This window comes from Macrotis lagotis, chromosome 3 (genome assembly GCF_037893015.1).
Source record: "Macrotis lagotis isolate mMagLag1 chromosome 3, bilby.v1.9.chrom.fasta, whole genome shotgun sequence".
In the NCBI taxonomy this organism is placed as follows: domain Eukaryota; kingdom Metazoa; phylum Chordata; class Mammalia; order Peramelemorphia; family Peramelidae; genus Macrotis; species Macrotis lagotis.
This window is the reverse complement of record NC_133660.1, coordinates 274,585,982-274,607,548: the sequence shown is the minus strand read 5'-3', so window position 1 is coordinate 274,607,548 and position 21,567 is coordinate 274,585,982. Positions and strand designations below refer to the sequence as shown.

General features: G+C 50.4%; 1 protein-coding gene across 1 annotated transcript in view; it reads right to left on the bottom strand.

Moving 5' to 3' along the window:
- MUC2 (mucin 2, oligomeric mucus/gel-forming) overlaps positions 1-21,567 on the bottom strand; it is a 44,817-nt gene that overhangs the window by 10,699 nt on the left and 12,551 nt on the right. The window contains exons 12-31 of the mRNA XM_074230775.1: positions 21,407-21,544; positions 21,137-21,301; positions 20,731-20,825; positions 19,418-19,544; positions 18,458-18,713; positions 17,967-18,019; positions 17,666-17,766; positions 16,935-17,086; positions 16,206-16,344; positions 15,834-15,944; positions 15,448-15,627; positions 14,236-14,475; positions 13,310-13,466; positions 12,872-13,003; positions 12,343-12,490; positions 10,981-11,024; positions 10,125-10,334; positions 2,817-9,227; positions 837-1,136; positions 323-570 (exon numbers count right to left, since the gene is read on the bottom strand). Of these exons, the coding sequence (XP_074086876.1) occupies positions 323-570; positions 837-1,136; positions 2,817-9,227; positions 10,125-10,334; positions 10,981-11,024; positions 12,343-12,490; positions 12,872-13,003; positions 13,310-13,466; positions 14,236-14,475; positions 15,448-15,627; positions 15,834-15,944; positions 16,206-16,344; positions 16,935-17,086; positions 17,666-17,766; positions 17,967-18,019; positions 18,458-18,713; positions 19,418-19,544; positions 20,731-20,825; positions 21,137-21,301; positions 21,407-21,544 (9,407 nt within the window). The remainder of the gene's footprint in view (positions 1-322; positions 571-836; positions 1,137-2,816; positions 9,228-10,124; positions 10,335-10,980; positions 11,025-12,342; positions 12,491-12,871; positions 13,004-13,309; positions 13,467-14,235; positions 14,476-15,447; positions 15,628-15,833; positions 15,945-16,205; positions 16,345-16,934; positions 17,087-17,665; positions 17,767-17,966; positions 18,020-18,457; positions 18,714-19,417; positions 19,545-20,730; positions 20,826-21,136; positions 21,302-21,406; positions 21,545-21,567) is intronic.

The following is a 21,567-nucleotide window of genomic DNA, read 5'->3' as shown; positions in this document are numbered from 1 at the left end:
ATATAATATAATATATGATATGATATATTATATGATGTGATATAATTATAATATGATATGATATGATATAATTAATATAATAGATGGGCAAATGAGGCCCAGAGGGAGAAGGGACTTGTCAGATTGGCTCACAATGGGGCCAGGAGAGTAGGGATGGATCAGTGCAAATTTCTTCCTATTTCCAGGGAAAAAAAGACTCGGGGCAGCTGGGGAAGCAGAGCATTCCTTTTAGATTCAAAGATGACCAGCTCCTATGGATACTTCAAGGACTGGGACAGGAATATGGTGTGAGACTTTTTCTTTCCTTAGCATGGGCACAGACCTGGCGTGGTGGCACAAAGTCAGGGCAGCCTAGAGGGGGTGTGGTAGACTTTGAGGTAGTTGGTGTGGTCGGCTTTGAGGTGGTTGGTGTGGTTGACTCTGAGGTGGTTGGTGCTGTGGTCACTGTTGGGGTCGGTGTGGGCTGAGGTGTTGAAGGACATGACCAGTTGAAGATCTCAAACTGACAATCCAGGGAGCAGTTGACATAGTAGCAGTAGCCTCCATGTGTCCCATTGTACACCATCTCACCTGCCAAGAAAGAGAATACTCCCAGTAACCATGTGACCAAAAAACAGAGGACTAGATATGGCCAGTAAATCCCCTGAGGCCAACATCCCTGGAGGCTGCACTGTGTCCCAGGGAGCAGGGATGGCTACCAGGGATCAAGACTGCAGGTATGTCCAATTTGCTAGCTGCTGTTGGTTGGGGGTGGGGGGATGGGGAGGGGAGATGGCAGCGCACTGAGCAGCTTCTCAAAAAGCTTGGAGAGTGAATTCACTGTTATGGCTTCTCACCTGGTCCAAAATATGTGTCATTCAGAACGCAGCAGTACACCTGGCTGGCTGTCGACATGCCAGTGCTACTAGTGATGACCACGGGAGGTGTGATTGGGCTGGATGTGGATGTGGTGGAGAGAATGGTGGGGGAAGTGGGCTTGGAGATGGCGGACACTGTGGTCGGGATGCTCACACTGGGACTGCTAGGAGGTGGTTGAAAGGGCGTTGTGGTCTCAGGGCGAGGGAGGTGTGGAGTAGAAACAGATGGGGTCCCACTGGTGGTGGTCGTTGTGGTCTCTGCTGTGGAAGATGGAATGCCTATAAATAGAAGGTTCAAAGGGCATTCATTAATCCCATCTGCTCAATTCAGAGCAAGCTAAGTCAGAGTTGGCCTACCTTAGCTAGAATTAGGAAGAATCAGATAATGAAGTGACATTTGCAACTCTGCTGGTTCCACCAGTCAGCCCAGGAAGGCCCCATCCTGGCCAACTGGCTGTGCAAGAAACTAAGATGAAAATATGATTGTGGATCTTTCTCTATGCCTCTTTCCATCTCCCTTCCCCCATATACACATACACACCCAGCTCCCCACTATTGCTGGAAAGGGCTGAAGTTGCATTGGACTCAGGGTAGAGGTCCTGTGGAAGAGCGACAGAGGATCCTTTGGAAGCTTTCAAATGGCCTTCCTTCAATGCCAAGGTCCCTAAGTTTGCTCCTCAAGCCATCAGCAGCTCCCAAGGCTCTCAGAGCATACTAGTAGAACATGCCAATGAGAGCCTCTGGAGAGAAGAGATGAATGAGTGACCTGTTCACTAGAAGCACATCTTTTATTTCAAGGACTTCCCTTCTATGCCACTTTGTCATGAATCTGTGCCATGGACCAAACTTCCTGTGCAAGCTCTGTTCCCACTGAGGAATAGAGGATCTCACAGGGTGATCTCCCAACTGGTGGGGGCTAGTTGGGGAAAGGGTCCTTGGGATCTGTGGAAAAGGTACAGTACTTGAAATTCTGAGTCCAAATCTTTGCTCTTCTGCTTACTAGTTGGGTGATCCTGGGCAAATTACCTGAGGCTCCTTGAGCATGTTTCTCTTTCAAACTCAAAGAGAGTTTCTATGGTGCCTCTCTAAGTTCTCTAAACAATGCATTTTCTGCCATATTCAAAGGATTCATGTGGAAACCAGAGAGGAATAAATAGCTTTCTTTTTTCTCAGAAAGCTTAGGCAAAAGAAGGAAGGGATCCAGTTGGGGGAGGGGGCAAAGAAGGGAGAATGACTTTGAAAGAAATCAATTCTCAGGACATGGCACCCCCAAATCTATAATTTGGAAAGAGCCTTCAGAAGCCTCTCATACAAGCCATACAAGGCCAGGACTCTGCTTTCCAATTTCCCAACAACTGATCAACCAGTCTCTGCTTAAAGACCTCCAGTGAGGAGACCTTTGGAAGCAGCTTATTCCACTAATTGTTAGGAAGTTCTCCCTTATATCAAGGTAAAACCTGCTTGTTTGCCACTCCATTTATCACCCCACCTTACTTCTGAGTCTTCCCTCAGGGACCAAACAAAATAAACTTCAACCCTCTTCCACAGAACAATCCCTCCCACGGCAGTTTTTTTGAAGGCAGTTTTCAGGTGTCCACCAAATCTTTCCTCTCCCAAGCCAAACCTCTCCTGAACTTCACCAAACACTTACTTCAACCTTCAATACCTTGGCATGTTCTGAATCTAATTTGAAAACTACACTCTGAGAGTGACAGAGAAATGGTGATCTGAAAAATAGGATGTCCTCAAATATTAGAAATTTCAGGAATATTTTGTTCTATTTTTTCTCTGTTAATTGAAAAACTATGTCTATTTAGCTGAAGAAAACTAAAGGAGAGTCTTCATGGCACATTTTAAACTGAAATGAGAAAGAAGACTGTGACAATAAGAAAGGAAGTTTAGCTTTAAGTTTAAAGACTGGTGCACAGAAAAAGGAAAGGACTGAGGAAGATGCCTTACCTGGAGTTGTTGGTCCTGTTGGAGATGGAGTCTCTGGTGGAGTTGTGGATGGTATCTCTGGGGTGGTGATAGTTGGAGTTGAAGTCTCTTTAGTGGTGGTTGTTACAGTTGGTATTTCTTTTGTGATTGTGGATAGAGATGGGGTTGGAGACTTTGTGGTTGTAGTGGTTGAAGTGATAGTGGGTGTTGTTGATGTCATGGTGGATGTCTCTTTGGTGGTTGTGATAGAAGGTGTTGAAGTCTCTGTAATGGTGGTGGTGGGTACAGGTGTTGGAGACTCAGTAATACTGATGGTGGTAGTGGGGGTGGGGGTGGGGATGGTGGATGTTGGTTGTGGAGGGGGAGTCTGTGTGGTAGTACGTGTAGGTGTTGGAGTCTCAATGGTGGTAGTGGTGGGTGTAGATGTTGGAATTTCTGGGGTTGTGGAAGTTGGTGTAGGTGTTGATGTTGGAGTCTCAGTGGTGGTGGTAGAGTGTGTTGTAGATCCTGGGGGGGAGGTGCTTATGTGTGAAGGTGTTGGAGTTGGAGTCTCTGTGGTGGTAGTGGTGGGTGTAGATGTTGGAGACTCAGTGATAGTGATGGTGGTAGTGGAGGTGGGAGTAGGGGTGGTGGATGTTGATGGTGGAGCTGGAGACTCTGTGGTAGTGGTGGTAGGTGTTGGGGTCTCAGTGGTGGTAGTGGTGGGTGTAGAGCTTGGAATCTCTGGGGTTGACGAGGTTGGTGTTGGAGTCTCAGTGGTGGTGGTAGAGTGTGTTGTAGATCCTGGGGGCGAGGTGCTTATGTGTGGAGGTGTTGGAGTTGGAGTCTCTGTGGTGGTACTGGTGGGTGTAGATGTTGGAGACTCAGTGATAGTAATGGTGGCAGTGGAGGTTGGAGTAGGGGTGGTGGATGTTGATGGTGGAGCTGGAGACTCTGTGGTAGTCGTGGTAGGTGTAGGTGTTGGGGTCTCAGTGGTGGTGGTGGTGGGTGTAGAGCCTGGAATTTCTGGGGTTGTGGAAGTTGGTGTAGGTGTTGGTGTTGGAGTCTCAGTGGTGGTGGTAGAGTGTGTTGTAGATCCTGGGGGGGAGGTGCTTATGTGTGGAGGTGTTGGAGTTGGAGTCTCTGTGGTGGTACTGGTGGGTGTAGATGTTGGAGACTCAGTGATAGTGATGGTAGTAGTGGGGGTAGGGGTGGTGGATGTTGGTGGTGGAGGAGGAGTCTCTGTAGTAGTGGTCGTAGGTGTAGGTGTTGGGGTCTCAGTGGTGGTGGTGGTGGGTGTAGAGCCTGGAATTTCTGGGGTTGTGGAAGTTGGTGTAGGTGTTGGTGTTGGAGTCTCAGTGGTGGTGGTAGAGTGTGTTGTAGATCCTGGGGGGGAGGTGCTTATGTGTGGAGGTGTTGGAGTCTCTGTGGTGGTAGTGGTGGGTGTAGATGTTGGAGACTCAGTGATAGTGATGGTGGTAGTGGGGGTAGGGGTGGTGGATGTTGGTGGTGGAGGAGGAGTCTCTGTAGTAGTGGTCGTAGGTGTAGGTGTTGGGGTCTCAGTGGTGGTGGTGGTGGGTGTAGAGCCTGGAATTTCTGGGGTTGTGGAAGTTGGTGTAGGTGTTGGTGTTGGCGTCTCAGTGGTGGTGGTAGAGTGTGTTGTAGATCCTGGGGGGGAGGTGCTTATGTGTGAAGGTGTTGGAGTTGGAGTCTCTGTGGTGGTAGTGGTGGGTGTAGATGTTGGAGACTCAGTGATAGTGATGGTGGTAGTGGGGGTGGGTGTTGGAGTAGTTGTCTCTGTAGTGGTTGTTGGGCTAGTTGTGGTCATTGTTGTGGTACAGCCATCTGGCATATCTTTATGACTACAGCAATGAATATTGACTTCATAATTGAGACAGAAAGGCATAGGGATCACTCCTGGCTTCTGATCTTCATTTTTACATACCAGTCCCACTGAGGTATTACATGCTACAATTTGTCCCAGTGCTTCAATTGGCTTGTCTGGATACATCGAGGCTCTGCATGTGATGTTGATTGCCCAGCCATCCTTGCAAAAGTTTTCAACCAGTTCAAAGTCACCACCACCTGGTTTGGTAAAGTTTGGCTTCCCTGAATCAACCCAATCAGTCCAGGCACATTCAGGTGGACATCCTGTAGGGGTTGGAGTCATGGTGGTGGTGGTGGTGCTGATTGTAGGGGTAGTTGTGGTGATGGTAGTAGGAGTTGCAGGCATCTCTGTGGTGGTGGTGGCTGGGGTGGTGGTAATAGAGGGTGTTGAGGTCTCTGGGGTGGGGGTAGTCAATGTTGCTATGGGTGTAGGAGTTCCTGTGGTAGTGGTGGTAGAACCTGTTGGGATTTCTGGGGTAGAAGTAGTGGATACTGGTGTTGGAGTGGGAGTCCCTGTGGTAGTGGTGATAGGTGTAGGTGTTGGGGTCTCAATGATGGTAGTGGTGGGTGTAGATGTTGGAGACTCAGTGATAGTGATGGTGGTAGTGGGGGTGGGGGTGGGGGTAGTGGATGTTGATGGTGGAGCTGGAGACTCTGTGGTAGTGGTGGTAGGTGCTGGGGTCTCAATGGTGGTAGTGGTGGGTTTAGAGCTTGGAATTTCTGGGGTTGAGGAGGTTGGTGTTGGAGTCTCAGTGGTAGTGGTAGAGTGTGTTGTAGATACTGGGGGCAAGGTGCTTATGTGTGAAGGTGTTGGAGTTGGAGTCTCTGTGGTGGTAGTGGTGGGTGTAGATGTTGGAGACTCAGTGATAGTGATGGTGGTAGTGGAGGTGGGAGTAGGGGTGGTGGATGTTGGAGACTCTGTGGTAGTGGTAGTAGGTGTTGGGGTCTCAGTGGTGGTAGTGGTGGGTGTAGAGCTTGGAATTTCTGGGGTTGAGGAGGTTGGTGTTGGAGTCTCAGTGATGGTGGTAGAGTGTGTTGTAGATCCTGGGGGGGAGGTGCTTATGTGTGGAGGTGTTGGAGTCTCTGTGGTGGTAGTGGTGGGTGTAGATGTTGGAGACTCAGTGATAGTGATGGTGGTAGTGGGGGTAGGGGTGGTGGATGTTGGTGGTGGAGGAGGAGTCTCTGTAGTAGTGGTCGTAGGTGTAGGTGTTGGGGTCTCAGTGGTGGTGGTGGTGGGTGTAGAGCCTGGAATTTCTGGGGTTGTGGAAGTTGGTGTAGGTGTTGGTGTTGGCGTCTCAGTGGTGGTGGTAGAGTGTGTTGTAGATCCTGGGGGGGAGGTGCTTATGTGTGGAGGTGTTGGAGTTGGAGTCTCTGTGGTGGTAGTGGTGGGTGTAGATGTTGGAGACTCAGTGATAGTGATGGTGGTAGTGGGGGTAGGGGTGGTGGATGTTGGTGGTGGAGGAGGAGTCTCTGTAGTAGTGGTCGTAGGTGTAGGTGTTGGGGTCTCAGTGGTGGTAGTGGTGGGTGTAGAGCCTGGAATTTCTGGGGTTGTGGAAGTTGGTGTAGGTGTTGATGTTGGAGTCTCAGTGGTGGTGGTAGAGTGTGTTGTAGATCCTGGGGGGGAGGTGCTTATGTGTGAAGGTGTTGGAGTTGGAGTCTCTGTGGTGGTAGTGGTGGGTGTAGATGTTGGAGACTCAGTGATAGTGATGGTGGTAGTGGGGGTAGGGGTGGTGGATGTTGGTGGTGGAGGAGGAGTCTCTGTAGTGGTTGTTGGGCTAGTTGTGGTCATTGTTGTGGTACAGCCATCTGGCATATCTTTATGACTACAGCAATGAATATTGACTTCATAATTGAGACAGAAAGGCATAGGGATCACTCCTGGCTTCTGATCTTCATTTTTACATACCAGTCCCACTGAGGTATTACATGCTACAATTTGTCCCAGTGCTTCAATTGGCTTGTCTGGATACATCGAGGCTCTGCATGTGATGTTGATTGCCCAGCCATCCTTGCAAAAGTTTTCAACCAGTTCAAAGTCACCACCACCTGGTTTGGTAAAGTTTGGCTTCCCTGAATCAACCCAATCAGTCCAGGCACATTCAGGTGGACATCCTGTAGGGGTTGGAGTCATGGTGGTGGTGGTGGTGCTGATTGTAGGGGTAGTTGTGGTGATGGTAGTAGGAGTTGCAGGCATCTCTGTGGTGGTGGTGGCTGGGGTGGTGGTAATAGAGGGTGTTGAGGTCTCTGGGGTGGGGGTAGTCAATGTTGCTATGGGTGTAGGAGTTCCTGTGGTAGTGGTGGTAGAACCTGTTGGGATTTCTGGGGTAGAAGTAGTGGATACTGGTGTTGGAGTGGGAGTCCCTGTGGTAGTGGTGATAGGTGTAGGTGTTGGGGTCTCAATGATGGTAGTGGTGGGTGTAGATGTTGGAGACTCAGTGATAGTGATGGTGGTAGTGGGGGTGGGGGTGGGGGTAGTGGATGTTGATGGTGGAGCTGGAGACTCTGTGGTAGTGGTGGTAGGTGCTGGGGTCTCAATGGTGGTAGTGGTGGGTGTAGAGCTTGGAATTTCTGGGGTTGAGGAGGTTGGTGTTGGAGTCTCAGTGGTAGTGGTAGAGTGTGTTGTAGATACTGGGGGCAAGGTGCTTATGTGTGAAGGTGTTGGAGTTGGAGTCTCTGTGGTGGTAGTGGTGGGTGTAGATGTTGGAGACTCAGTGATAGTGATGGTGGTAGTGGAGGTGGGAGTAGGGGTGGTGGATGTTGGAGACTCTGTGGTAGTGGTAGTAGGTGTTGGGGTCTCAGTGGTGGTAGTGGTGGGTGTAGAGCTTTGAATTTCTGGGGTTGAGGAGGTTGGTGTTGGAGTCTCAGTGGTAGTGGTAGAGTGTGTTGTAGATACTGGGGGCAAGGTGCTTATGTGTGAAGGTGTTGGAGTTGGAGTCTCTGTGGTGGTAGTGGTGGGTGTAGATGTTGGAGACTCAGTGATAGTGATGGTGGTAGTGGAGGTGGGAGTAGGGGTGGTGGATGTTGATGGTGGAGCTGGAGACTCTGTGGTAGTGGTGGTAGGTGTTGGGGTCTCAGTGGTGGTAGTGGTGGGTGTAGAGCTTGGAATCTCTGGGGTTGAGGAGGTTGGTGTTGGAGTCTCAGTGGTGGTGGTAGAGTGTGTTGTAGATCCTGGGGGGGAGGTGCTTATGTGTGGAGGTGTTGGAGTCTCTGTGGTGGTAGTGGTGGGTGTAGATGTTGGAGACTCAGTGATAGTGATGGTGGTAGTGGGGGTAGGGGTGGTGGATGTTGGTGGTGGAGGAGGAGTCTCTGTAGTAGTGGTCGTAGGTGTAGGTGTTGGGGTCTCAGTGGTGGTGGTGGTGGGTGTAGAGCCTGGAATTTCTGGGGTTGTGGAAGTTGGTGTAGGTGTTGGTGTTGGCGTCTCAGTGGTGGTGGTAGAGTGTGTTGTAGATCCTGGGGGGGAGGTGCTTATGTGTGAAGGTGTTGGAGTTGGAGTCTCTGTGGTGGTAGTGGTGGGTGTAGATGTTGGAGACTCAGTGATAGTGATGGTGGTAGTGGGGGTGGGTGTTGGAGTAGTTGTCTCTGTAGTGGTTGTTGGGCTAGTTGTGGTCATTGTTGTGGTACAGCCATCTGGCATATCTTTATGACTACAGCAATGAATATTGACTTCATAATTGAGACAGAAAGGCATAGGGATCACTCCTGGCTTCTGATCTTCATTTTTACATACCAATCCCACTGAGGTATTACATGCTACAATTTGTCCCAGTGCTTCAATTGGCTTGTCTGGATACATCGAGGCTCTGCATGTGATGTTGATTGCCCAGCCATCCTTGCAAAAGTTTTCAACCAGTTCAAAGTCACCACCACCTGGTTTGGTAAAGTTTGGCTTCCCTGAATCAACCCAATCAGTCCAGGCACATTCAGGTGGACATCCTGTAGGGGTTGGAGTCATGGTAGTGGTGGTGGTGGTGGTGCTGATGACGATGGTTGGAGTGGTGGTGGTGCTGATAATGGTGGTGGGCAGCTCTGTGGGGGTTGGAGTAGTGGGGCTTTCAGTGGTGGTTGTTGGAGTCGTGGTGGTGGTGGTAGTGGTAGTAGGAGTCTCTGTGACGATGGTTGGAGTAGTGGGTGCCTCTGTGGTGGTGGTGGTGGTAGTTGATGAAGTAGTTGGAATAGTGGTTGGAATTGTAGGAGTAAGTGTCCTAATAGTTGTAGAAATGACAGTTGTCACTGTGGTTGTTGAGCTCGGTGGTGAGGTGGTGCTTGGTGTTGATCCTGGGCAGTGGTCCATGGGCAGACAACAATTGACCCGTATTTTATAGTCATAACAGAGGCCAAATGGTCCATTTCCAAACTGGTCTTCATTTTTACAAATGAGTCCAACAGAAGTATCACACTGCACCGTCTGGTCAAGCTGTTCCAAACTGAGAAGGGGTTCCTCAGCTGATCTGCACTCAATGTTTTCAGGGGCACTACACACCCCATCAAACCTTTCCCAGTCACCACCATTACTACCAGTAGTGGGATGATCTTCATTAATCCAATCTGACCAAAAACAGCAAATTTCTAGGAAGGAAAATAAAAGTCACTACTGAATATTTGCTCCTGGCTGGGAGTGGGAGAAGACTACCCAAAGAGGGGGTCAATAGTATACTTCAAGGGTCTTTGACATACCCAGTAAAATGACCTTCCTTCCAAGTCTGCTGCTAATCAAAGAATCCTGTGACCACAGAGGTCATCTAGTGGAAGTCTTTCATCAGATAAATGGGGAAATTGAGACCTGTTCCCAACCACCACTTAAGGATTCTATTAAACCCAACTTCTATCTCATGGAGACAAGCCTGGCATGGAACACTCACAGTTCCAACATCAGATGGTTTGTTCTAAGGCAGGAGTTAGTTGTAGCCCCCAGTCCTACATATAAAGAGATTCTACTTTCATTGGGGAGTAGGGGTATTATTGGCTTCTCCCTTCCTTTTTTGTTATCTGTCATCAAAAGCTATTCCAAATGTGACTTACTTGGAGTAGTAGGTAGAGAAGAAACTGCAGCCGAAAATAAAAAAAGGAAAAGAAATTGTGTCACACAGAGGCCAAAGCTCCCCAGGCGATCCAAGCATCCCCTCTCTCCCCTATTCCAAACTGATGGATGACCCCTCAGCTCTCATGGAGATAGGCCCACCCCCTCCACCTCTTCTGGAGTTCTCAGTTTCCTGGACCCTTCATGGGGACTGCCTAAAGCTCCCTTTAAAGGTCTTCTTTGGGAATAGGGGACCTGGAGCCCTGGCACTGGTATCTCAGTTGGAGAGTCTGGCAATCAGATGATTCACTGCCGCTGTTATTCTCAGACCTTGTCCTCTCCCAAAGCTTGCCTTGGGTCCTTTTCTGTCACTTGAAGCCACACATAGCTCTGCTCTTACAGAACCACTGGCCCATCCATCAAGTGACAGGAAATGGGGACTATACCTGTGTTGGTTGGGGTGGAAGTGGTAGGAGTGGTGGTGGTGGGAGAGACAGTCGTGATGAGAGAGCTGGTGGTCACTGAGGTTGTTGTCACTGTCGAAACGGGAGGAGAGAAGGTGGTACAGAAGTTGAAGTGTTGGATGATAGTGCCGTTGGGACCGCACTGCTCCCAAAAGCAGAAGGATCCATTCTCAGTCTGGTTAATGATCGCTCCTGAGAGGAACAAAAAGGAAGAAAGAGGATGACTGAGACTGCTACCCAGAAGGCATAGTAAAACCAGAAGCCCTCCCATCAAATTCTTCCAGCACAAAAAAAATCTTTTCTCCTCTCCTAAGCCCACTAATTGTGTGGAGCTTGGGGGTCCACAAATGTATAGTCCTGAGCAAAAGAGAAGAGCCAGGACATAGGATTCTTCAGGACATGTAGGGGCCTGGAGGAGAACCCTGGAGAGAAATATCCAGAGGCAACCAAATGAAGAAATCTGAGACTGACAGGGTCCAGTCCCAGGAACAGAGACTGGGAAGGCTGGGGTCCCATAGCCAACCCACGATTCACTTGAGGCCCATTGAGATCCACAGCAGCCCAGACCTGAACCTGACTGACTCAGAGCCTAGGACTCAGGAGGGAAATGCTACCAAGAGAGATGGAACCCTTCTACCCCCTGAGCCTGCTTCCAGGGGCTGCCCAGCAGGTCATCTCCCTTTTTCATTGCTTTGCTTTCATTACTCTATTTAGCTGCTGGTGCTACAAGGCCAGATGCAGCCCCTTCTCAGGTCACCCACTCATTCACTTATCATTCATTCATTCATTCAACCTACAGTCAGTAAAATCCACATGGAAAGATGGAAAACCACATTACCTATCTCTTCCTTGCACAAGACCTCAGAAGATGATGTACAGACACTGCAAAGAAAGTAAAAGGATGCAGAGGTCAGACCCCAGGGACCCAAGTCTACCAGCTGCCTGGGATTAGAAGACTGGCATTCCTTCGGGGCCCCAGGACAGCGTAGAGCTCAGTGGCAGAGTGGGCTGACTTTTCCCATCCACTCTGACCTCCTTTCTCATTCCTCACCCACCTTCTGGATCCTCTTTCTTTTCCCCTCTAGTTATCCAAAGTCCCACGTATACCTTTTCCCCCATATCTGCCTTCCCTCAAGTTCCAACATTTCCCTTCTCTCCCACTCCCCCAATTCTCATTTCACAAAGCTGACACTTGGTTGTTTAATTCCCATTAAGGTGTGACTAGCTGATAAACTGAAGACCCCTCCTCCAGAAAGTGTTGCCAAATGACTATTTAATTGGTGGGATAGAAGAAGAGCTCAAATGAAATGGTTCAACCAAAAATAAGTGTTTGTGTCTTGGCAGACCGCTTCTACAAGGTTGCCAACTTTCTGACTCAGATCTGAATTCGTTGCTCTCAACCTCCACTTAGCATCTACTGGTTTCATCTCCAAGGAACACGATGCCCCTCCCACAAAGCTCATCACATCTAAACTTGAGCTGTGATTGATACCTCCTCCCTCAACCTAGCCTCCTGTTCCTTTTGGGAGGGTAGAATAGCAAACTTCTCACAATGCCATCTTTTAGAGAGGGCAGGAACAGGACTGGCAGTTCACCCCAAAAGGTAAGGAGGTGGGGCTTTATATCGGCCACCCTCCCTGGTTTCTATTCCATGGAACAAGGTGCTCTCCCTGCCAGAACTTGCTGGTTCCATCTCCCATCCCCATGCCTGGCTTTTCTGCTCTCCCCTTCATTGGACTGTAAGCTCTTGGAGGACAGGTACTATCTTTCTTTTTATTAATCATGCCCTCAATGCTTATCATTGCCTTATCCTTCCTATATAATGGAATGAAGTGATGGAGTAACTATGACTAGGCGGGAGTGGATGAAGCAGGATGGCCCCTTTTTCTTCCAGGTCACCTCTACTGCCCATCCTTCAGTCAATGGATCCTTCCTCGTTGCCCACTCCCTACCTCCAGTGTTCTAAATTGGGAAGTAAGTTTAGTAAAAAGGGGCCAAGAAAACTCCAAACTTCAGCCCATCTCACCCTGTGCCAACCTGAGAGCCCCTGCCTCAGGTTTCAGGAGTGAGCAGTGGACAAAAGGGGGCAGGTGGAGAGGGAGTGATGGAGAAGATGGGGGAGGCTGACAGTGAGCCTCAAAAGAAGGGAGCAGAGGTGAACTGATACTGCAGGCCCAGCACAAGCTGGGAGCTTCCTTACCAAGACTGGCAAATATTGTCTGTGGGGACCTTTTCATCGACTTCATAATGCTCATCATTCACATAGCATCCACACTGGTCAGCCGGCACACACTTTTTCTTATCTTCATCAAAGATAGGTCTTTCTGGAGGGCACCTGGGGTAGCAGCCTATGGGGGACAGAGGGCAGATGGAGTCAAGATTGTAGCTCAAACAATGGAGGAAGGGGGAGCCTCCTCTGAGGTTCATCTTCCCATTCCTGAATAAGTCTTGCCTGAGTACCCCACCTTGTACAGGTGTGTACCAATCCCTGTTCCAGCCACCATCCTCCCAAGACTGCCTGATGCCAGATACTGGCCCTGGGGACATGAAGGCACTCTCTCCCCTCTGACTAGGAGGCATCCCACTCTTCCAGAAGGGGGGGGGGGCTGTCCCTTCAGCAACCTCCCTCCCAGGTTTAAGAAGGGATGAAACCTAGGGCTTTAGTTGTTGGCCCCCTCCAGACCCCGACTCCAGGTTTTATCCCCAGCAAGCTCCTCAGGGTAATTTACCTTCCAGGTAGGACACAGAAATATTAGAGTGGATGTTGTTGATGGTGCGGCAGGTTTCAAAGCTTCGGTTCCCACAAGGCTCATAGTGCCATTCACACTCGTTGATGGGGTTGTAGTAGTCACAGAATATCGCTGGGAGAGAGCAGAAGGAGAGAAGAACTGGTCAGCATACCGCTGTTCACATTGAAGTGTTCCAGGAGAACCACAGGAAAGGGAGCGGCCCTTCCCTGGACCCAGGGCTGGACAGAAGCCTGTGTACCCCACCCTCACCCCCATCTGACTAGGTGAACCTAGTTCATTACACTTCGAAACCTAGGGCCTCCCAGCAAAGGGCCCAGCCCACAATGGGTGCCAACCATGGGCACTGATGATGGGTACTGACAATGGGCACCGATGATGGGCAGAGCAGCCCATCCCCCTCTCTCTCTGGGGACTTACGGCAAAGGTCAGGGCTCCTCCAATAGACACAAGCCCCCTCCTTGGTGCACTCCTGGGCATAGGAGGCCACAGCTGAGCAGAAGCATTCACAGTCTCCTCCGGTGTCACAGGAGCAGGAGTCATGGACGCAGGCTTCATAGAATGGAGTGGGGTTCACCTGTCAGGGCAACATGGTGAAGCTCCCTTCTGAGCCAAGGCATGCAGGGAGGGATTCAGGCTGCTCTCCTCGGGCCTCCAGTGGCCCCAGAGACAGAACCCCCATACCGAGACAATCCACTTACTCAGATTGCAGCCCACGTTACAGTCATCTGCTCAGCTTCCCCTTCCCCCCCCAATTGCTGCTGTTTCCATCTCTCTATGTCTCTGTCTCTAGTGTCTGTCTCAGTTTCTGTCCTCTCTTTCTCTTCCCCTTTACTGTTTCTTTCTTTTTGTCTCTGTTACACACACACACACTCTCAACACTCAGTAAATTTGAAAGAAATAACTTCTTTTTCCTGGAACTGAAAGACTGGGATGCTGCCTCCACTTTACCGGCTCCGCGGTCAGACCACAGGAGGCCAGTGGCAACATTTCTCTGAGCCACACATTGCTCCACTCTTCTGCAAGGGCAGGTTAAGCATAGCCTCCGAGATCACACCAAGGTGCCATCCACTCACTCATTCACAAGTTCCTCATTAAAGACTGGCTTATCCTGGGACATGCAAGGATCTCCAAACATGGTCACTTCCCTGGGGAATTGGGATGAGTACCTGGCCTCTGAGCAAGCTTTCCCACCTCTCTCTAGTTCAGGTCCAGAAAGGCAGGTTATGGGAGCTGTCCAGCCATCTATCCCTTGGCCATCTGTGCTGATGAATTCCCTTGGCTGTTCCCCTGGAGGAGTCCCTGCCACCCTGCCTTGTGTGTCCCCCCACGATTGCCCCACCCACCTTGCTGTGGCAGACACTGAATACTTGGCTCTTCAGAATACTGCACTGTTTCTCTGCCCAGGATTGGCGGTGGGGATTCTGGACACATGGTTCAAAGATCTTGCCTACATCCGGGCAGGTGTGGGCCTCCTTCCAGCTGTTCCCAAAATCCAGGGCATTGTTGACAATCATGTGATCCCTTGTGGTGAAGTCATTGGAGGAGCGGTCGTCAAAGTTGCCACAAAGGCCACACACGGTACCCTAATAAGGAAATTGGGGGGTCTAGCGCCAGAGGTCACCTCTGGAGAATGCACATACATGTGTATGAACATGTGTGTTCATGTGTCTAAAGGTAGACAATGGGGGGGGGGGAACAGTAGAGTCCTGGTCCTCTTACAGTTTCAGCCCCTCCTCAAAACATCTCCTTTTGGCTTCTTGCCTGAACAGTCATAGGGCCAGAACCAGCCTCACCTCTAGCTCCTCTAGTGGGGATAATTCCTCCAGACCCTCCCTCCCCAGAGCACAAGGTGGTCTCCTGCAACATGCCCCATGCTGGATCAGGAAAGATGGGCCCTCAGGGTTAGTCCATGATGCCAGAGCAGTCATGGTCATTGAGGTGCCTATTGCCTCAAACTGGGGCTGCTCTAGAAAAAGGTCAGGCTGCTTCTCAGGGGGAAGTCCTCTCCCCAGCCCTCCCCACTTCTGCTAGAATTCTGACCCCTTCCAAGCATCAGGGTTCTCCTGATGGCACACCATGAGATAGGCATATCTCTGTGTTTTGCCCTCTGTCAGGATGACATGCCAAAGTTAAGAGGGTGCCTACAACTGAAGTCAGAGGGCCTGGCTTCAAGTGCCACTACTGCTGCTCACTTTCTATAAGACTTTAGCCAAGTCACCTCCTTCGGGTCTCAATGGACTCCTCTGTAAATTGCGGGGGAGACTCTGAGCTGCCTGAGATCCCTCAGTTCTAAATCCCAAGGCAGGAGCAGAAGAAGCAGTGTTGGAGGATAAAGTTAAATTCTCAAGGAAACAAGGTGAGGTGAAAAGGTCCCTGAATTTGGAGTCAAAAAGCCTTGGTTTTAATTCTGCCTCAGAGATCCACCTGGACTCTGGGCAGGCCTCTGACCTCTCAGGACCTCAATGTCCTCGGTGATCAACCACAGAGGTTGGACTCACTGGTCTCAGGGGCTTCTCCCCATCAGGGGCTCTCAGAGGAGGCTCTGAAGCTCTCACCTTGAAGGTCGGGGCCAGCTTGATGAAGATGGTGGTCCTCTTGTCCCAGATGACAATGATGCCATTGCTGGCTTCAATGACCAGGTACTGGCCCACCTCCCGGGTGATGTAAGACACGTGCTCCCCCTCAGCCCGGTGGATCACCCAGCGATGCTTCTCCTCCAGCTTCAGCTCAGTTCTCTACAGAACCCAAAGAAGGACTCCATTAGCTGTCTCAGCCAGGCTCCCCTTCCCCCCAGCACCCCCTGGAGGACAGCAGAAAGGGAGCCGGCTTCATTAGTTGTTCCCAGATGCATTCCCTCCCACCCCGAGTGCCCCCTAATGGACAGAGCCGAAAAGGCAACAGTCTTGCTTCCAAGTCTGCCCCTCTGTGCTGAGGTACTCACTCCCAGGAAGATCTTAATGGCTTTAGAGCAGGTCACACCCGTGGTTCCACACGGCACATTTTCTGTGATGATGCTGAAGGAGCCCTGAGAGTTTTTCTGACCACAATAGTCCTAGAGAGGAAGGAAGACAGGATGGAGTGAGGGTGGAAGCAGCATCCTCTCAGATGTGCTGAAGAGTGGGATGTGGGCACTGTCAGACCCTGGCTAAAGCACGACTGAAACAGAAGTCTATGCTCCTTGGAGCTGGGGGAGGGGGAGGGCAACCTCTCATTTCTTTCTACCCTCCCCACCACCACCACACAATGGTGTTTAATAGATGTTTGTTGGCCTGGCTAGGGTAGACCAGGAGACTCGCCTGCTTCCTGTCCTCACCTGGGCTGCCACATAGGAGCAATGTCCATCGAAGTCATAATACTTTCCATCAAAGGTGACATAATGGCCACTCCCATAGATGGCACATGTGCCGTGGCACACAGACTTGGTGCAAACCCAGCTTCCTCTCTGGCAGGTGCTGAAGACAGAGAAGAGACTTCAGGGGTCTGGGGAGCCAGGCCATGTGTCAGCTTGTAGGGAAGTTGACCACTCCTCCCAGTCTTTGGCCTTGGTTCAGGAATGGCATTTCCAGGGTGCACCAGGATTTACCCATCACACCTCTGAGGACAATGTGGAAACTGGCATTTTCTCCATCTTTTCATGGAGGAAATTGAGACTGTCCAGTCACACAGTCAGCAATCAGCAGAGCTGGGATTCCAACCCAGTGCTCCCCTAATTCTACAGGAAGCCTGAGTGCAGCTCATGAGTCCATTCCATGAACAGACCAGGCAGGAGAGCATCACCATCTCACTGGTTGCCTGCCAAGCCCACTCCACCAGAGACCAGGAGGACAAAGAAATACCTGGCTAGGAGAGCCTTCTAGGAATGGCTTGTCCACAGGCTTGGCTAATACCAGTGAGACTATGAGGCCTGATCCTGGACTAGGGGGAGGAGGCAGGAGAGGAAGAGGGAGAAGAAGTGAGAGGTTCTTCTATGCTTCCAAGGCCTCAAAGTCAGGGCAGTGAAGTCTGGAGGCACCCCAGGTTCCCCAGGCACGGGTCCTCTCACCATGTGTTGCAGTCCACAGTGATCTTCTGTCCATGGGGAAAGAGCTCTTTGTTATGGACACATGGGCATTCTTCTTCCTTAACACAGCCACCCTGGCCATCATCAATCAGTCCAGGGGGGCACACACAGCCAGTGACACATTCTGTTTGGTACTAGGGGATAAGCAAAAGGAACTCGAATTGAAATCCTCTTCATGGAGGCCACCAGGCTGAACCCAGGTCTCTATCCCCAGGAGAACATAACTCCTTTAGGGGCAGCCCCACAAAACTCCCAGCTTCTAGATCAGAGGCTTGGTCCTAATTAGCATCACCACAGACCTTGTCCTTCCCTGACTCAGGCTCCCTCTACCCTCAGGCACATAGGCTGCCTGAGCTATACAGAACCAGAGGGCCTCTCAGGAGTACTAGCCAATAACAGCTAGTTCTGCAGGAAGCTAAATGGACCTAAACTAAGGAGAACTCCAACATGCAACCTCCCTCAGGAAAGGTGGAAGTCTCCATCAGACCTATACTCCAAATATTCCAGCTGAGGCTAGTGGGAGGCCAAGACTACTGATAATAGTTACCCCTCCCCTAACCAGCCCAGTCCAGATCATGGGCCTCCATCAAGATCACAAAAAACTGGAGTCAAGGAGTGAGAAAAGCCCAGCCAAGAAGAAAAGACCAGGTCACCAGAGAAGCCCAGGCCTGATCTACTCAGGACACCAAGCAAAATGATCCCACCCAACTCACATAGCCACTCCCCAGGCTCTGGCAGCTGATGGGATGGGGCTTCTGTATGGTCAAGGCTGTGAGATTGTCACAGTCCACATGGATCTTGGGGGCAGCACAGCCTGTCATGGGAAGAGCAATCATCAGATGGAGTCAGTTTTTCAGGTTTTGGAAGTGAGAAGACACAGAGAGGAGCCAAGGGAGAGCCAAAGAAGCAGAGCACATGGGCATGAGGAAGGAAAGTCCAGGGGTCCTAGACAGAAGGGAGAGAACAAGTAGTCAGAGAAGTCAGTCATTTCCCCAAGTTGAGGGGCCTACTTACTCTGACCAATAAGCTTCACTTGAATACAATGCAGCCTCCCATTCCGACAGACACTGAGAAGAAAAGGGAACAATGGGTAGAAGAGTTAAGAGGAGCAACCACTCATTCTGCACCTCCAGTCCTGTAGCAGAGAGGAGACAACCAGTGTCTCAGCCCCTTCCAAAATAGGGTTGGAAGAGTCCCCAGAACTGGCCCCTGAATCTGTCCCTGCTGCCACCCCTGCACCCAGGGACAATGGCAGAAAGAATTTCTCAGGACCAGGCTTGAGTATGCTCTTTGGCTTACTAGCTACAAGACTCACATAGATTGAAATCAAGACATGTCGGTAGAATGTAGAGGGGTTCTTACTTCTGCCTACATTCTCCCCCCCAAACAGTCAAACCTCTGTCCAAATGGCTGCCACCAGGGAGCTTTGCCTGTCAGAGGTCCTTGTTTTCCCTACAATGATGCCACCCTGTCCCAGATTGATGATGACTCAGTAAAACACCCACCAGCGCTCATCCTGCTTCAGGACCACTTCTCCAGCTTCCAGGTACAAGCCTTTGTGGTAGCAGGAGCATTTTGAGAGGGGCACACAGCGGCCTTTCTCATCCATGTAGGTGTGGTCAGGACAGCCACAGCCATCCACGGGGGCAAAGCCCTTGAGACAATGCTTGTCAGCCTCTGAGAGTGAGCGGCAGGTCTGCTGGCATGTGGTCAGGTTGTACAAGAAGATTTGAGAGTTGGGGCAAGATGAGACATCCTTGTCTGAGTGAGAAAATTTGAAAACCAGTGATGAGTAATCCAGGAAGCAATTGCTGCCCAGCCTACAGACTGAGCCTAGCAAAGCAGCCAGTCACCTACATCTCTCTCATCTCTGAATCTGGCAGAAATGTCATCTGCCAAAAGAAGAGGCCAAGCTAGACTTTTCTGTATCTCATTCCCCTTGAGATCAGAGGGCAGTCTTCACCCTTCCCTGTCTGCACCAGTGGCCATCTACTCTGTCACCTTACACCACAAGTCTCACATCCAAGAGCATCGTGCTGAATCAAGATGCTGGGGCCAGGGACCAGGGGCCAGTTCTCAAGGCCCCTGTTTGAAGTCAGAAACTTAACTCTCATTGCCAGTGTTTTATCCACATTAAAAGCACCACAGACTGGCTGCCTCACTGCTTTGCTCAAAATGGCACGGAAACTCTGTGGGCTGGCACTTTGGGCATGATGTTGACAAGGCTGCCTTCCCTCCACATGGGCTGATTTATTTTCTGAGACAGCTTTAGAAGTCCCTGAAGACTCCAGCAAGACTACATGAAGATTGGCACGTGAAAGCAAATGGCATCAGGCTTCCTGGGGAGCTCTGAGACATTTGGTTCCTCGTCCACACCCCATCTCCAGGACCTCAGTGGCTTCCCTAGAGTTTTGGCTGGCACTATGTCCTCTCCCCTCTCCCACCGTGTCCTGCCCAGTACTTACTGCAGACACGCTCCCGCCAGCCCCACAGCATGACCCCTTTGGAAGAGCAGGCTCTGGCATAGGAGGAGAGGGCAGCACACATGCAGTCCTCATTGTTCTGACAGTTACATGTATCATACTTGCACCTCTAGGATCACAACACAAGAAAAGCAAAGTTAAGGGCCCCTGGGAGATGGAGCACAGGAGAGTCATGAGCTAGGAAAAATTGCAATGACCACCAAGAGCTTTTCTCTCCTTTTCTCTCCTTGACATCCTTGGGTTTCCCGAAGCTACTGAGCCCCCTAGGAACAATACAGCCTTGGAGAGAAGGGGTAGACCCAGCCACAAACAGGGTGGGACAAGCAGTCCAGTCTTTGAGTAGACCTTCCTTGTCTAGGACGCTGGACAGCACTCTGAGCAGGCCTACCCTGACTAGCACCCTGGACAGAACACCACTTGTCAACCCAACAACCAACTTCAGCCTTCCTCCAAAGAGGGACAATAGCCAGGGAACTCTCGAGATCAACTCATCTGATTCCCTCCTTGAAGAGAGGGAGACCCTGACACCTCACCTGTGGCTCAGTTCCTCAGATGGTGCAAGTGCCCATTGCGGGAGGGCGGGAGGGGGAACTATTGCCCATATTCTTTGCACTATCTAAAATGTTCCTCCCCTTCCCTTTGTGCCACACTTGTTTCTCTGCTCCTTCCTTGAAGGGCCATCTCAAATGCCACTTCTTCCAGGAAGTTTTCCAGATTTCTTCCTCTGTAATCACTCTTCCACTGAACTCAACAGTCACTTAACCTTTCTCAGTCCCAGTGTCTGTCTTGGGTTAAGTAGTTGATAGAGAATGGAACCAAAACCAGGGAGACCTGAATTCAAATCTGACCTCAAGCACTTATTAACTGAGTGACCTTGGGAAAGTCACTTCATCTCTATCTACCATAGTTTCCTCAACTGTAAAATGAGGATAATACCTGTAAAATGGGGATACTAACAGCACCTGCTTCACAGCATGAAGATCAAACTAGATAACAGAATCTGACACACAGTAGGTGCTTATTAAAGACCTGCTCTATCCCTTGCTCCCAGCTCCTATGAATAGGACCTTGTGTCAGACCTTGCATTAGTGCAACTATGAAGGATAGAGCAGTGATAAGGTCCAGAGCATGTTTGTGCTCTTCTCTCAGGACAGCACTACCTGCCTTTGGGATATTTAGAGAGCATATCCTTCCTTACCCCTACTGCAGTCCCCTTCTGTGAGGTCTGCCTTCCACCTAAGAAGGCTAGCCCAGCCTGAAGTGAACTGCCATGGAGTGGATCCCCAATCTCTCACCTTGTAATATTCCATGGGGTCCACAACTGAATGGCACCTGGCAAAGGGGGATTCTGTCTTCTTCAGCAGTGAGCACCAGTGTTCCGCATAATTGGCTGAGGAGCAAGGAGAAGAGTGGAGGAAAGGGAAGGTTAAGTTGCTCAGGTCCACAGACAGCCCTCTCTCTTACCATGATGGCCCCAGAGCTGAGACCAGGTTAGCACATCTGACCTCACAAGATTAGATAAAAGCTTGACCATAGCAAGTGTAGGAACTTAGCTACCACCTGCCTCTCCTGGATAAGCACCCTGCCCAAACCACTTGCCAAGACAAGCATGACAATCCATATATTTAGCAACTCCCTGAAGATAAAGGACCTGGATGAGAAGGGGGAAAGCAGGGGCTCAGAAGGCAGAACCAGCCTTACCATTTTCAATACTGAGAGAGCAAGGGTCATCCAACCAGTCTAGTCTGTCATGGCAGCTAGACTGGGCCTTCCATGTGTTTGCAAAGCCAGAACCTGTGGCCTCAATAAGTCCTCCTGCTGTTTTGAAGTCATCACTTTCCATACCATTGAAGTTTCCACAGAGACCTGGTGAAGAAGAGAAAGGAATCAAATGGGAAGTGGGCTATCCAGGAGGGAAGACCCGGAACCCAGGACTGGGGCACACTACAGAATGCACCCATGAGTCCCCACCTTGAACTTTGCCCTGGAAAGCCTGGTCCATGGTCATAAACAGCTGCATGACTGGCACCAGTTGGATCTGTAGCTTGAGACCATAGGTTGTGTGCACGATGAGATGGTAGGAGGAAGGTTGGAAGATGGAGAAGCTCGCTGTCAGTCAAAGCAACAAGGGA